The 17,226-nt window shown below is 45.3% G+C and overlaps 1 protein-coding gene across 1 annotated transcript; it reads right to left on the bottom strand.

Annotated features, from left to right (window-relative positions):
* Nucleotides 1-396: 396 nt before the first annotated feature.
* MED9 (mediator complex subunit 9) lies at nucleotides 397-16,012 on the bottom strand. The gene is made up of 2 exons (XM_030213279.1): nucleotides 15,837-16,012; nucleotides 397-1,084 (listed from the first exon to the last, which is right to left on the bottom strand). Exons 1-2 carry the CDS (start codon nucleotides 15,941-15,943, stop codon nucleotides 868-870), a joined length of 324 nt encoding a protein of 107 aa, XP_030069139.1. The 5' UTR covers nucleotides 15,944-16,012; the 3' UTR covers nucleotides 397-867.
* Between the last annotated feature and the right edge of the window lie 1,214 nt (nucleotides 16,013-17,226).

A 17,226-nucleotide genomic window follows, 5' to 3' on the forward strand; every position in this document is an offset into this window, starting at 1 on the left:
CCGAGAAGAGCCAAGCTTTCACCTGCTTCCTTCTGAAAAGATTAGGAACAATCATTTGATTCTTAGTATCACAATTTGTAAAAACGCTCACACACCACAATATGAGGTAAGTGCAGAAGATTCTTAGACACAAAGAAGAGAGAGCCAGAGACTGACTAATGTCTTTGGCAGGAAACTGGGCCTTACTGTCTGATTTCTAATCCAGCCCAACAACCGGGCAGACTTGCAGAGCGCGACCTGTTTAAAATCGGCAGGATTAAATGAAAAGCTTTGCTGAAATCCAAGTGTAACACAGAAGGTAGAACCCATTCTAATTCTGTAGTCACTACTCACAGCAGCCTCCCTCGCAGAAACATGCACGAGCAAGTTTCTCTGTGAAAAAAAAATCACTTCAGGCAATGTTTGTTTTCAATTTATTAATAATTATAGGCACGAACCTCTTTAGAAGACAAAAATATAGAAAGACATAAACAAAGATCAACAAACAGTGACTCACAATCCACTGGGTTCTCTGCCACTAAATAATGATTCTCACAGGTAAACTAAAGGTAATACAGCACAGCACAGGGCCCTCTGCTGCCCCCTCCCCCATCCTGGATGTGCCACGGAGGCTGCCCGAGTCCAGTTCTCCAGTCTTGATGGGCTCCATCTCAGAGGAAAGATGCCATTACTATGCCAACCCCTGCCAGCCAGAGTGGAGTGAAATACGTTTTAAAGAAGACGTCCCTCCAGCCAGCGGGTAAGGGGTATGATGCACAACATCCCAGAATGTTAGAAGTGTTTCAGTGCAGTACTGCCAGGTCATGGTCAATGCTTCATACACCACAGAGAAGTCATGTGAAGAAGGCTGGACTCTCTTTCAGCCTCCTACTCCTTTGGTATCTCCAGCATGCAGAGGTTCTTGTACTTTTGCAGGAGTTGGTTCTTGGTTCGCACTTGCTCCCGCAGGCTCTGCAGCTGTTGCTGTTGCTGCTCAGGGCTCCTGTCGATGCCAGGCATCGTGCTGACCAGCCTCCTCATCTCCTGGAACTTATTCTTCAGCTCATTCAGCTCCTGGTGGACATCCTGGCTGTCCTTGTCCATGCTGCAAGGAGACACAAGACAGAAATGAACCTCTGCATCTGATCCATAGATGATGTAAATTTACGTATCATTTAATAGATCGGGAGGCGGGGCTGGTGGTTGGGAGGCGGGGATAGTGCTGGGCAGACTTATACGGTCTGTGCCAGAGCTGGTGGTGGGAAGTGGGACTGGTGGTTGGGAGGCGGGGATAGTGCTGGGCAGACTTATACGGTCTGTGCCAGAGCTGGTGGTGGGAGGCAGGGATAGTGCTGGGCAGACTTATACGGTCTGTGACAGAGCCGGTGGTGGGAGGTGGGGCTGGTGGTTGGGAGGCAGGGATAGTGCTGGGCAGACTTATACGGTCTGTGCCAGAGCCGGTGGTTGGGAGGCGGGGCTAGTGCTGAGCAGACTTATACGGTCTGTGCCCTGAAGAGCACAGGTACAAATCAAAATAGGGTATACACAAAAAGTAGCACATATGAGTTATCTTGTTGGGCAGACTGGATGGACTGTGCAGGTCTTTTTCTGCCGTCATCTACTATGTTACCACGTGCAAAAAAAAATGTCTGCGATGAGGTAGCGCCCAGAAAAGCTGGAAGCAAAGCCACTCCAGTAGCTACAATAACAAGCTGCCAATACCGCACGGTGTAACTTCCCAAACTGTCCCTCTGTTAAGATTTTAACTGACATCATCACTTGTGTTACTTTACAGCCTGGCATCCTGACACCTCTAGTCAAATAATCACCAAAGCTACCACTAATTAGTACTCAAAGAAGGTGAACCAATAATGGGGAGGAGGAAAACAGACCTCATAGGTCACAAAGAAACTTGTCCTCACACCTCTCCATGCTTTTTCTTCTGCTAATAAGCGCAGTAGGTACATAATGGCACGAGATGTCTCCAACTCCTTAAGGTTCACTTAACTCAATAAATGTATCTAATAACATAACTATCCTGCTTATTTTCGAAAGACAAGAGCGCCCATCTTCCAACACAAATCGGGAGATGGGCGTCCTTCTCCCAAGGTCGCCGAAACTGCTTAATCGAAAACCGATTTTGGGCGTCCTTAACTGCTTTCCGTCGCGGGGACGACAAAAGGTCCCGGTGGCGCGTCGGCAGCGCACAGAAGGCGGGTCGGGGGCGTAGTTAAGAGATGGGCGTCCTTGGCTGATAATGGAAAAAAGGGCGTCACCCCCCCTGACTCCCCCCAGTGGTCACTAACCCCCTCCCACCCTAAAAAAAAAACAACTTGGTGTACAGTTGTGGGGAGTGGGTTTTGGGGGGCTCAGCACACAAGGTAAGGGAGCTATGCACCTAGGAGCAATTTTTGAAGTACACTGCAGTGCCCCCTAGGGTACCCAGTTGGTGTCCTGGCATGTGAGGGGGACCAGTGCACTACGAATGCTGGCTCCTCCCACGACCAAATGACTTGGATTTGGTCATTTTTGAGATGGGTGTCCTCGGTTTCCATTATCGGCGAAAACCAAAGTCGCCCATCTCTAAGGTCGGCGATCTCAACATTTAGGTCGACCATCTCTAAGGTCGACCTCAATGTTGAGATTTGGGCGTCCCCGACTGTATTATCGAAACAAAAGATGGACGCCCATCTTGTTTTGATAATACGGGTTGCCCCGCCCCTTCGCCAGGAAGTCCTTAGAGATGGACGTCCCCGTTCGATTATGCCCCTCCATGTCACCTTTTTTTGTTTACTGCTTGAAAGTACCTACAACAAGTAGCAAACTGTTTGGAAGTCATTAAGTTACAATAACCTCCCCTCTGGGATTCACATCCACAAATTACCTCATACACACTGGAATCAGCTGGGCCACGTTGGCAATGACGACGTCACAAAGATCTTACAATGTCTGAGCCAATCAGATCAAGACATGGGTTTTCCCCAGAGACTAATTACAGCAGAAGGGCTTAAATGTTTGATTTGGCTGGAGCTGAGGATCCTGAAGGAAAGGGAGCAGGGGTGGAGAGGGGATTCTAGATAGGTTTTTCAAAGCTGGGCGTTCAGATATACATAAACTAATTGGTCAATTGGGTTCTAACAAACCAATTACTGAAGTTAATTGGAATTAACTGGCACTAATTTGAATTTGCACACACATCTGCCTACCTGCTGCTCTATAACAGAAAGTTCTCATCTCCAAAGTTGGGCGTGGGAATCCACTCTAAATGCTATTCCAGATCAAGCGTCCTTTATAGGATAGTACTTAGCATGGATTCTTCGCCACCTGCATTTGAGCGCCGTTTACTGAATCTGGGCTCTTGTGTTTGCATTTACAGCTTGTGACATGACTCATGGGTAGTCCATCACAAGGGGTGGCCAAGAAGGAGGAGTCAAGGTAAGAGATTTTTTTTTTTTTTTTGGGGGGGGGGGGGGGGCACATGAGTCTGCAAGAATGAAGAGGAAGAAGACATTTGCATCCAGTGATTCTCTCTGCTCCCAGCCTCAGGACCATCACCGCAATAACCAGACTAGGAACAGTGGAGGATGGATATATTAAAACAAAAGAAAAATCTGGAAATGAAGATTTATGTTACCAGAATCCTGGCTCCAACTGAGCTGGAAAAAAAAACAACGAGAAGAGAAACTACACTTTCAAAAGGAAAACAAAAATAAGTATTCTTAATTCCTAAAGGGTGGGCAACTTGGCTTCTGAAATATCACATCGTACCAAGAGTCCACTATCATCAACATTCAAGACGCAACATCATGGTTGAAGATTATATCCATAAAGCATACTCTTTGTGCTTTCCAATCCACATACGTGGGAGACAGAACCACCTCCCAAATGCTGCATTAACCTTTCAGTTTTAATATGTGAAAAACACATTGTTATTTGCAGGAAAACTATAATTCAAGTTAAGGAACAAGGTGATGAAAATAACCAACATACATAAGAAGCGAAAACAGCAACAAAGCCAGCATGAAGCAGCCCACCTGTATCACGTGGAGCTCTGAAAGGCACCTGTAAACCTAAAGCCATCCAACAGGAGCAGATGTATGATGTGCTCCAAGACACACAGGATCGATGACAATATAGAAATGCATACGACAATGATGATCTATAAAAATTATTTAACACATATAATATATATGCTCTGCCAGTCTGAGACTGAAGATTGTAAGTCACGAGTTAAGTTGTTTAAGTAAGAATTGGAGTTGCTGGAACATATGCAATACTCATTATTTGGGAGTTCCAGCACGGAAAGTAAAAGTCCTTTACAAATCGATTTAGCCTATCTAAGCCAGGGAATGCCTCCAGGCAGGGGTAACATAGTAACATAGTAGATGACGGCAGAAAAAGATCTGTACGGTCCATCCAGTCTGCCCAATAAGATAAACTCACATGTGTCATTTTTTGTGTATACCTTACCTTGATTTGTACCTGTCTTTTTCAGGGCACAGACCGTGTAAGTCCGCCCAGTACTATCCCCGCCTCCCAACCACCAGCCCCGCCTCCCAACCACCGGCTCTGGCACAGACTGTATAAATCTGCCCAGCACTATCCCCGCCTCCCAACCACCAGCCCTGGCACAGACCGTATAAGTCTGCCCAGTACTAGCCCCGCCTCCCAACCACCAGCCCCGCCTCCCAACCACCGGCTCTGGCACAGACTGTATAAATCTGCCCAGCACTATCCCCGCCTCCCAACCACCAGCCCTGGCACAGACCGTATAAGTCTGCCCAGTACTAGCCCCGCCTCCCAACCACCGGCTCTGCCACCCAATCTCGGCTAAGCTCCTGAGGATCCCTTCCTTCTGAACAGGATTCCTTTATGTTTATCCCACGCATGCTTGAATTCCGCTACCGTTTTCATCTCCACCACCTCCCGCGGAGGGCATTCCAAGTATCCACCACCCTCTCCGTGAAAAAATACTTCCTGACATTTTTCTTGAGTCTGCCCCCCTTCAATCTCATTTCATGCCCTCTCGTAGGGAGGAAAGATAGTGGAGGAGTGGCCTAGTGGTTAGGGTGGTGGACTTTGGTCCTGACGAACTGAGTTCAATTCCCGGCACAGGCAGCTCCTTGTGACTCTGGGCAAGTCACTTTAACCCTCCGTTGCCTGCCGCATTGAGCCTGCCATGAGTGGGAAAGCGCGGGGTACTAATGTAACAAAAATAAATAAATAAAATAAGAGATTAGAACCTGACTGCTTTATACTTTGGCATCTGAGGAACGATAGTTAACAAGTTTACAGAAATAAATATCCTGGTGCAATTTCAGCCCACATCTGCAGCTTTAGTTCATCTCACTCCAGAGCGACTGCTCAGAGCAATCACTGTGTCTTATCACCAAAGACAGAGAGGGGGCTGGAGAAGCTTTTACTAGAAGAATATTCTCTATTTTTAGACACTCCCCCTGGCTGCCTCCCACTCCCAGAGGAGTAATGTTTGTTTGGATTACTACTACTGTTTTGTTTTTAAACTTAATATTTATCAACTTTAGTGCACTCAAATTAACAACATGTTTTTGTTCTCTGAGCTGGCAAGAGATGCTACACAGTCCTAACCATTGCTCAGTAGCGACACCTACTGACAACATTCAGAATGCATGGGTACCATGAACAGCTGCACGTTTATGTTTCTTGCGATTTCCTATTATTATTGGCACTTTTTGGTTATTTTATTTATTGAAAACTGTTTTGATTGTGTTGTCCTGAAAGGCAGCGCAGCAAAGAAAGAACGTGGATAGAACAAGATAAGGCAGCAGATGCACCTTCGTTAACTATCCTTCTACCCCCCCTCCCCCCCCCCTCCCCAGAGCAGCACCGAAGGCGAGTGTGAACAGACGGGTCTTCAGTAACATTCAGAATCAAGCTCGGTGCAAGAGTGAGGGGTATTGAATTCCAAAGAGATGGTGCAATGAAAAAGAAGGCATCTCGACATGCAAAATCAAGGGGGGTCCTAACTGACCGTCTTTGGCTGCCCCGAGCGCTGTAGCTAGGACGTAAAGAAAGACCATTGATGCTAAATACGCTGGATTACCCAACAGAGGACTCCGTGGCCAGGGTTAATATCTTAAAATTGGACTCTGTGTTGAACAGGAAGCCAATAATGCCGCATTAGGAGCGAGGTGGTAGGACTGTATTTAAACATATTGATAGTTGCAGCATTGTGGTATTCTAAATGCTTTGAAGTCTTTTTTAACAGATACAAAGGCAGACCAAGCACACATAACAACATTACAACCGTGATGCGTTCAGGGCGCAGCAAAGAGCTAGACGAGCTGAATAGTCAAGGTAAAAACGGATCGTGCGCAGCTGCAGCCTGTGGCCCATGACTAAGGGATTCTCACTGTAATATTGGGGTAGATTGGAGGAGGATTAAAATCTGTAAAATCCCAGGTTACTGCAAATGAAGGCTCGGACCACTGTAGCCCTGGGAAAAGGTCACTTCTGAATAAGACGAAAGCCTAAAGGTACAAGAATCAAGCTATCGGGCTGAAATGACATTCATTAAGATATTCGATCCATGTACAATCTGGTCACTTTCCCCTTCTAACCCAACGATTTCACAGGAAAGATTTCCTTAGTAATTTTCTATTTTTTGAGCATATCATCCTTTAAAACTCCCGTGTGTTCGCTTGTAACCAGAGCGATGATTTGTAGTTGGCAACCCATATGTAAAGTTCTAGAATGCAGGCTTAGAAGCGAGTCTGAACACATCGGTTTCCATTTGTAATCAAATAAAAACAATACCTTAAGGCAGGCTAGCCCTGACGGCTGGGCGACCTGTGTGGCCACACAGGACACAAGAGAAGTGGGGGAGGCAAAAACACTCCTGGTCCATCATCTTTTTTGCTTGGCTGTGGTGCAGTTGGCAGGTACAGGAAGCTAGGGAGCGTGCCACACAGGATGCAATTCTGGCTCTAGATGCTTCTGAACCCAGACAGTTTTTTGGGATACCCACAATGACTATGCATGAGATAATGTGCCCATTGTATGCAAATCTCTGTCTTGCATATGATACCCTGAAAACCTAACTGGATGAGTGTGTCCTGAAGACCCCTGTTCTAAAGTGTTTATTTAAGTGCTAACTAGAGCTGTGAAGTCGGAGTCAGAAGCAGTTTGGGGTGGAGTGAGAGTTGGTAAAAATGTACCGACTCCAGTTTCAAAATAAAAACTAACAATTGTGTATTGCATATTTTCATTTGACAGTATTTCTTTTTCAGGTTCTTTGTTCAAATTCAAAATAAACATATTCTGTGGTCTATTAGTCCTAATTTTGTACATCAAGAAATATCCTATGTTTCTGTAAATCAAATGTCTTTTGGATTTACTGTACATGCTAGAAGTCGGAGTTGAAGGTTTGATGTACCGACTCCACAGCCCCGGTGCTGATACTAACGTTTCTTTCATTGGAAGACAGCAGCACGGTGGCTCAATGGTTATTTCAATCTTCCTCTCGTAAGAAATCTGGTTAAAATGCAAGCTCGCCTCTGAAAAGGTTTAAGAGGCTGCACAGTATTCTTGGTAGGAGGCCCAGGTAAAACAGTCACAGACCAGGACTTGCTAAGATGAAGAGGGAGCAGCAGAATGTAGACTGGGACAGAAACGACGGCAGCTTTGCCCCCCCACCCCATCAGTCATTTGTAATCAGTTCTCATGGTACCACATCCCACTGTGACCCTGCGTCAAATAAATAAAAAAGGATTTTCATCTCACCACTGTCAAGAACATGCAGGTAGGATTTTTTGGCAGAAAGCTCCAACAGGTTCATGACAGTATGGAATGTGAACATTTGATACAGGATGTCTCATCTTCTTCTCAATGTACGCAAAGCTGAGCTCGGGCCAGCTTTTCTTCATATATCTCATTTCAGTCACCTGCAGCACCCTCACTCTCCATGTGCCTACCTCTGTTATTAAGGAGGGACTGGTCATGACAGGTTAGACAGAGCAAGATCTGCTCCAGGGAGCAATGGCGCAGCCTACTGGTCGGCCCCGGAATTTATAGCAACTTTATTTATAAGCAGACTGCTTTTATTTTTGTTACATTTGTACCCTGCGCTTTCCCACTCATGGCAGGCTCAATGCGGCTTACATGGGGCAATGGAGGGTTAAGTGACTTGCCCAGAGTCACAAGGAGCTGCCTGTGCCTGAAGTGGGAATCGAACTCAGTTCCTCAGTTCCCCAGGACCAAAGTCCACCACCCTAACCACTAGGCCACTCCTCCACTGTTGCTACTATTTGAGATTCTACATGGAATGTTGCAACATTCCATGTAGAAGTCGGCCCTTGCAGATCACCAATGTGGCCGCGCAGGCTTCTGCGAGTCTGACGTCCTGCACGTACGTGCAGGACGTCAGACTCACAGAAACAGAAGCCTGCGCGGCCTTCTACATGGAATGTTGCTAGTGGAATAGCAACATTCCATGTAGAATCTCAAATAGTAACAACATTCCATGTAGAACCTCCAATAGTAGCAACATTCCATGTAGAATCTCCAATAGTATCTATTTTATTTTTGTTACATTTGTACCCTGCGCTTTCCCACTCATGGCAGGCTCAATGCGGCTTACATGGGGCAATGGAGGGTTAAGTGACTTGCCCAGAGTCACAAGGAGCTGCCTGTGCCTGAAGTGGGAATCAAACTCAGTTCCCCAGGACCAAAGTCCACCACCCTAACCACTAGGCCACTCCTCCACTCTGTGATGTACTTTAAACAAAATACATCACAGACCAAGGGGAAAACCGATTCCCTAAAATAAATCAGTTTGCAAACAGATCTGCCAGCCACAAAGGTGCACCTGTCACTGGTGCAAGAAGGGATCGTTGCTTTACAAAGCAATACAAAACCCTTCCTCCTCATTCTCAATCTTACCTGATCTCAGAATTGTAGCATTGCCAGGTTCTCTAATCTGGTCTTCCAGGCACAAAACAGCTCCTGTTTTAGGAATGCATGCAACCCTTTCTTATTCTTTACCGGGTATCTGCCTAAACTGGACTGGCAGATGAAGGCAGTGGACAATTACAAAGTTTTAAAATAATAGAAAGGAACTCCAAAATTGACAGGACAGAATACAAGCGCTCAGAGACGCAGAGGCGTATTTTCAAAGCACTTAGACTTACAAAGTTCCTTAGCTTTGAAAATGAGTCCCATAGTTAGACATTCAAGCAAAAACCCTTGAACCGTGGTAAATTGAGAAGATTGGGATTTTCAGAATGTGTTTATAATATGATTTCAGAGGATCCCCAAGCATACTAGTAATCTGTTACTTTATCATTCAAAGCAGACAAGATACCTGAGGATTGGAGGGTGACTTTATTATTTTTTTTTTTAAAGGATGCCTGCCTAGGGTGATCAGCGAAAATACAGACCTGCAAGCTTGATGATGGTGCTGTGCAAAATGCTTGAAATTATACTAAAAAAACCGTATAAAACAGACACAGTTTAATGGGAATGAGTATTAGACTTTTTTGAAGGTATAGACAAACAAGTGGCAAATGGTCAGCTGTCTGGAGTAGTATATTTGGATTTTCAAAAGGCATTTCACAAAGTCCAACAACCGAAAAGCAAAGGGGTTCACAATATCCACAAAATTCAACAGCACAAAAGAAAGTGGAAAAGAAACCAACTTCAAGAGATCAGTCCAAACCCTGAGTTTGGACTGATCTCTTGAAGTTGATTTCACAAAGTCCCTCATGAAAAGCACCTTAGAAAATTAAGGGGTCATGGAATAAGGGGCAATGCCTTTTTTGGGGGCTGCGAACTGATAAAGACAGAAAACAGGGAGCAGGAATGACATAGCAAAAGGGCAGTAGTGGAGTCTGTGCTGGGATATGTATTGTTTAACATTACTACTATTACTAATCATTTCTATAGTGCTACTAGACGTACACTGTACACATTATATGCAGGTACTTTCTCGGTCCCTAGTGGGCTCACAATCTAAGGTGTTTTTTTGTACCTGGGGCAACGGAGAGTACGTGACTCACCCAAGGTCACAAGGAGCTGCAGTGGGAACTGAATCCAGATTTCCCAGGATCTCAGTCTGTTACATTATTAACCATTAGGCTAATCCTCCACATATTCATAAATGATCCGGAGACCGGAGTGGAGAGCGAGATGCTCAAATTTACAAATGGCACAAAATTATCCAAAGTCGGTAAAATGGCTGACAGACTGAGAATCTAAATGGCAGATGAAATGTGAAGAAATGCAAGGTGATCCACCTACAGAAAAATAAATCTTAACTACAGGTATAAAATGCAGGGTTCTGATTTAGGAGTCACCACCTGAGGAAAAGCGTTATAATGCCTTTGTATCGCTCCATGGTGCAACCGCACCTCGAATATTGTGTTCAATTCTGGTCGCCGCATCTCAAAAAAGCTATAGTGGAAATAGAAAAGGTGCAGAGAAGGGCGATGAAAATGACAAAGGGGATGGTACGACTTCCCTATGAGGAAAGGCTAAAGCGGCTGGGGCTATTCAGCTTGGAGAAAAGGTGGCTGAGGGGAGATATGATAGAGGTTTATAAAATAATGAATGGAATGGAACGGGTAGACGTGAATCGCTTGTTTACTCTTTCCAAAAATACTAGGACTAGGGGGCACGCAATGAAGCTACAAAGTAGTAAATTTAAAACGAATGTGAGAAAATTTTTCTTCACTCAACGAGTAATTAAAGTCTGGAATTCGTTGCTAGAGAATGTGGTAAAGGCGGTTAGCTTAGCAGGGTTTTTAAAAAGTGTGACAGCTTCCTAAAGGAAAAGTCCATAGACCATTATTAAAATGGGGAAAATCCACTGTTTATTTTTGGGATAAGCAGAATAAAATGTTTTGTACTTTTCTGGGATTTTGCCAGGTATTTGTGACCTGGATTGGCCTTTGGTGGAAACAGGATGCTGGGCTTGATGGACCTTTGATCTATCCCAGTATGGTAATACTTATGTTGAAATTTTTAGCTCAGTGTTCTGCGGCTGCTAAAAAACCAAACAGAACAATAAATATTATATCTGAAAAAGAACAGAGATCAAAATTGAGAATGTCATTATGACTTTGTATAAATCACCTCAAATACTGTGGGACAGACAGGATGGATCACGCAGGTCCTTTATCTGCTGACATTCACTATGTTACTACAGTGCCACTAGAAAAAGGTGCAAAGAATGAAGAGAAAAATAACAGAGAGATACAATGAGAGGCTAACTAGCCCCTCCCCCCTTTTTACAAACCTGCACTGTTGACATGCTAGCACGGCTTTTTAAAAGGGAGGGTAGGATAGGCCTTTTCAGCTTCGAGAAAAGGTGACAGAGGACATAAAAGAAGTTTATAGAGTTACGAGTAGGGTAGAATAGTTAAATAGGCAATGTTTAACATGTAAAAAAAAAAAAAAACCTCACAAAACAAGGACGACACTCCATGAAACTAAGTGGAGGAGTGGCCTAGTGGTTAGGGTGGTGGACTTTGGTCCTGGGGAACTGAGTTCGATTCCCACTTCAGGCACAGGCAGCTCCTTGTGACTCTGGGCAAGTCACTTAACCCTCCCATTGCCCCATGTAAGCTGCTTTGAGCCTGCCATGAGTGGGAAAGCGCAGGGTACAAATGTAACAAAAATAAAATAGATTCTATTGGAGATTCTACATGGAATGTTGCTACTATTGCAGATTCTACATGGAATGTTGCTATTCCACTAGCAACATTCCATGTAGAAGGCTGCGCAGGCTTCTGTTTCTGTGAGTCTCACGTCCTGCTCACAGAAGCAGAAGCCTGCGCGGCCACATTGGTGATCTGCAAGTGCCAACTTCTACATGGAATGTTTGGTCCTGGGGAACTGAGGAACTTTCGATTCCCACTTCAGGCACAGGCAACTCCTTGTGACTCTGGGCAAGTCACTTAACCCTCCATTGCCCCATGTAAGCCGCATTGAGCCTGCCATGAGTGGGAAAGCGCAGGGTACAAATGTAACAAAAATAACGACCAGCAGACTGAAAACAAATCTTTGGAAGTTCTTTTTCTTGCCGTGCATAACTAAAGCTGTGGAATCTGTTGCTGGAGGATGTGGTCAAGGCCACCAACATAGTGGGATTCAAGAGGACCAAACGATTTCTCAGAGGAAAAGTTCATAAAGAATTACCAGCCAAGTAGAGGTGGGACAGCCACTGTTCATCGCTGGAAATGAACTCCGGGACATAAGACAAACAATATTATAATGCCTCTGTATCGCTCCATGGTGCAACCTCACCTTGAGTATTGTGTGCAATTCTGGTCGCTATATCTTAAAGACATAGCAGAATTAGAAAAGGTTCAAAGAAGGGCAACCAAAGTGATTAAGGGGATGGAACTCCTCTCATATAAGGAAAGGAGTAAGAGGTTAGGACTCTTCAACTTGGAAAAGAGAGAGCTGAGGGGGGTTATGATAGAGGTCTACATAATATTTAGTAGTGTAGAACAGAAAAAAGTAAATCAATTTTTTTACTCTTTCACAAAGTACAAAGACTAGGAGACATTCAAGGAAGTTACCTGGTACTACTTATAAAATGAACAGGAGGAAATATTTTTTCACACAATGAATAGTTAAGCTCTGGAACTCGTTGCCAGAGGATGTGGTATCAGCTTCAATTGGTCACTGTTGGAAGCATGATACTACTACTACTACTTAACATTTCTAAAGCGCTACCAGGGTTACGCAGCGCTGTACAATTTCACAAAGAGAGACGGTCCCTGCTCAAAGAGCTTACAATCTAATAGACACGTGAACGGTCGGACCAATAGGGGCAGTCAAAATACTGGGCTACATGGACCATTGGTGTGACCCAGTACGGTTATTCTTATGTTCTTGTCTTTCATGGTTCTAAGTATGTTGCTCTAATCAATTAAAAACTAGAGAAAACAACCACCAAAAACAGAGTGAGGAAAATAAATATATTTCTAAGATTCTCAAATTTTAACTGGCTCCCACTTTTTCAAAATATATAAATTCTATGCTGAAGAAATCTTATTTCCCACTGTACTATGTTCCCCGGGTTCTCAAACTTTAACTGGCTCCTACATTTTCTATTATAATTGTATTATATTATTTCTATCCCCAGCTTTAGCTATGCTGGTTACATGTTTTTTTGATCTGTTGATAATAGGGGTTTCCATGTTTGTTTGTTTTTACATCAGAACAAAAAGGCCAGGCTCAATTTTTCTTTAAACATGTCAAATCACTAGCCAGAACAGCAGATGCCAAGTTTATGCCTAGCTATTAATCCATATCCATAAAGCTGTGGAGTACATCATCTAACCACAATCCTGGGGGCTGTTAGAAACCTATAAAACTTCCTAGGCCTTGCCTTACAAACAATCACTAAGTGCCCTGTTTACGTGTTAGCGTTTTTAGTGCACACTACGCAGGTACCCACAATATTCCTATGGGTGCCTACACACTTAGCGTGTGCTAAAAACACTTGTGCACCTTAGTAAACAGGACCCTAAAGCTGTTCCAGTGCCACCAGGGTCCATTTTCCTTTCAATGCTTCCGCTTATTGGCACAAAAGTCCTTTTAATGCAGGCTTTTTAATGTGCCACCACAAAGCCTGTGGGATTGTGCCTCACGGCTTTCCAGAGAGAGAAATGGATTAATAAGGAGGTTTCATTTAGGATCTAGTATTTTGCACATGCAAATGCATGCCTGACCCCCCTCTCCCTCTGCAGAATCCTCTGCTCCTGGAATGACTCCCACCCATGCCCAACCCTTCCCTTGCCCTCCTTCCTCTGTGGGATGTGCTACTCCAAGAATAATGCTGACCCAGGCCTCCCCTCTCCCTCTGTGCAATGTTGTGCTCCAGGGATGACTTCCACCCATGCCCTGCTCTGGGAATGATGCCCATCCAGGCCGTTGATGACCCTCTCCCCCCACTGCAGGATGCTCCCACCTAGGTCACAGTAACATAGTAGACGACGGCAGAAAAAGACCTGCACGGCCCATCCAGTCTGCCCAACAAGATAAACTCATATGTGCTACTTTTTGTATCTGCCATTTTCATGGCACAGACCATAGAAGTCTGCCCAGCACTAGTCCCACCTCCCCCCACCGGCTCTGCCACCCAATCTTGGCTAAGCTTCGGAGGATCCCTTTCTTCTGAACAGGATTCCTTTATGTTTATCCCACGCATGTTTGAATTCCACTACCGTTTTCGTCTCCACCACCTCCCGCGGGAGGGCATTCCAAGTATCCACCACTCTCTCCGTGAAAAAATACTTCCAGACCTTTTTCTTGAGCCTGCCCCCCTTCAATCTCATTTCATGTCCTCTAGTTCTACTGCCTTCCCATCTATGGAAAAGGTTCGTTTGTGGATTAATACCCTCTCCCCCTTCCCTGTCTGCTCTGCTTCAAGGATAACAAAGAAAAGCTAGGTGCAAAGAAAAGCTACGAAAATGGTATGGGATTTGCTTTGCAAACCGTACAAGGAGAGACTTGCTGACCTGAACATGTATACCTTCGAGGGAAGGAGAAACAGGAGTGATATGATACAGACGTTCAAATATTTGAAAGGTGTTCGTCCGCAAACAAACCTTTTCCAGAGACGGGAAGGCGGTAGAACTAGAGGCCATGAATTGAGGTTGAAGGGGGGCAGACTCAGGAGTAATGTCAGGAAGTATTTTTTTCATGGAGATGTTGGTGGATATGTGGAATGCCCTCCCACGGTGGAGATGAAAATGGTAATGATATTCAAACATGTGTGGGATAAACACAAAGGAATCCTGTTTAGAAGGACTGGATCTACGGAATCTTAGCAGAGATTGGGTGGCGACACCAGTAATTGGGAAGCAAAATCGGTGCTGGGCAGACTTCTACAGTCTATGTCCTGATCGTGACTGAACAGATAGGGATGGGCTTGAGTGTAAATTTTAAGGGGCTTTGACGTTAGCTTCAGAAGTTTTAGTACAGGAACAGTGCTGGGCAGACTTCTACGGTCTGTTGCCTGAGAAAGGCAAGGAAAATCAAACTCGGGTATAAAGTATCACAAACCATGTAAATGAGGAGTTTACCCTGCTGGGCAGACCTGATAGACTTACCACCCAGGACTGCTAAAAAATCATCCCGTACATTCCTTAATCTTCACTTCCCAACCTGTAAAGGTCTTAAATACAAAGTAACACATGCGTCAACCTTTTCTGGAATGCGCTGCCACGCAACTTAAAAACGATGTATGCACTAGCTAACTTCCGAATTCTACTGAAGAACCCATCTCTTTAACAAAGCATACAAAAAGGATTAACAAATATGAACTCCTGTACACATATCCAGAACTGCATTGACAATATTTGCTTCCCCAAGATCCTGCTGCCATTACTAAATGTATATTTTCTTCTATATTTCTTAAATAATTCTTATTATATCTGCTTGTTAAATTACTATCATGCCTTATCATCATCATGTTTCCAAAGACCCTGTTGTTATTACTAAATGCATATTTTCTCATGTATTCCCACCATTGTTTCCTTCCAAAGTTGCAATGCCTATGTTCCATTATTACATCCCTTAACGACACCTCAATTGTTTCGCTTAACCCTGCATAATATAATCCCTAACTATCTGTAACAAATTGTATTTCCAACATTCAACTCATATTGTAAGCCACACTGAACCTGCAAAAAGGTGAGAAAATGTGGGATAGAAATGCAATAAATATATATTAATATATATTCATGATGTATTGTAAGCCACATTGAGTGGGAAAATGCAACAAATAAAGAAATGGACTATGTTAACAACCCCCCCCCCCTCCCCCCTCCCTTGATCCTAAGCCTGGAGAGAGCCCCCCCCCCCACCTCTTGATGATGTCGTGCACCAACGGTAGGAAGGAATAGTCCTCCTCTTCATCCTCCTCCCCATCCTCGTCCTCCTGCTCGTCGACCGCTCTCACCCCCGTCGCCATGCTGCTCCCAGGCGTGGTAGCAGGTAGTCCGGCTCTTGCGTCATCAGCTAGGGCCCGCCGCGACGCAGCCCCCGCCTCCAGCGGTTCGACCAATCGCAACGCCGTGCGTGTTGACGCCATCACGAAGCGACGGGTCCCAGCCAATTGTTTTCGCACTTTTAAACGGCTCGGCGCACAGTTCCCGCTTCAGGAGAAGGTTAGCTCGGGTTTTCTTTATTTCTTTATTTAGTTACTGTTACTTCATGTTCTAGGCAAAAGCAAACAGAAAGCGTCAAACCACGTGGCTTCAGAAGTTGCGTCGCGTTCAGGTGCTTTACGTTTTTCTGTCGTTCATGAAAGGTGTCAGTGGATAATTCAGAACTGTTTGTATAACACATACTCGTCTTAAACTTCTACTTTGATACTCAAAAATCTCTATGTAACAATAAGTGATGACGTTATAATCTATATATCACCAAGAACGACACATTGAGACTGCAAAAAGGTGGGAAAATGTGGGATACAAACAGGGTTGCCAGGTGGAAATTTTTTTTCCCACCCAAACCAGCCTAAATCCAGCCCAAAACCCACCCAAACTCAAACCCCGCCCCTGACACCCCCACCCCCGCGTCATCACCCCCGCTGTCATCACCCCCGCCTCCCCCGTCATCGGCCCTGCCCAAAACGTCACTAACCCCGCCCCCCACGGCCGAAAAAAAACGCCCAAAAAACCGTCCTGAAGCCCAAAAAGCAGCCCAAAAAACCGCAACCCGCCGCGGGCAAAAATTTCCCGCGGCTGGTTGCAGAAAACCACCCAATTGGGCGGTAAAACCGCCCACCTGGCAACACTGAAACCAGCCTAAATCCAGGCCAAAACCCGCCCAAACTCAAACCCCGCCCCTGACACCCCCACCCCCGCGTCATCACCCCCGCCCCCGCCGTCATCACCCCAGCTCCCGCCGTCATCGGCCCCGCCTCCCCCGTCATCGGCCCTGCCTCCCCCGTCATCAGCCCCACCTCCCCCGTCATCGGCCCCGCCCAAAACGTCACTAACCCCGCCCCCCGCGGCCGAAAAAACCGCCCTGAAGCCCAAAAAGCAGCCCAAAAAACCGCAACCCGCCGCGGGCAAAAATTTCCCGCGGCCGGTTGCGGAAAATCGCCCAATTGGGCGGTAAAACCGCCCACCTGGCAACACTGGATACAAATGCAATAAATCTCTCTATATAAAAGGCAACACCAACGTTCTATGAAGCCTCCAGCCGGAAGTGTGAAGGGGGCGAGATATCCGGTTTCCCTATGAGTGT

This window comes from Microcaecilia unicolor, chromosome 8 (assembly GCF_901765095.1).
Source record: "Microcaecilia unicolor chromosome 8, aMicUni1.1, whole genome shotgun sequence".
NCBI classification, from domain to species: Eukaryota; Metazoa; Chordata; class Amphibia; order Gymnophiona; family Siphonopidae; genus Microcaecilia; species Microcaecilia unicolor.

What these genes read in the sequence shown, in the direction of transcription:
- MED9 (XM_030213279.1), bottom strand. Translation starts at nt 15,943, where the DNA reads ATGGCGACGGGGGTGAGAGCGGTCGACGAGCAGGAGGACGAGGATGGG. An exon ending in GTGCACGACATCATCAAGAG is followed by an intron (nt 1,085 to 15,836) that starts GTGGGGGGGGGG and finishes GTCTCCTTGCAG; the next exon opens with CATGGACAAGGACAGCCAGG.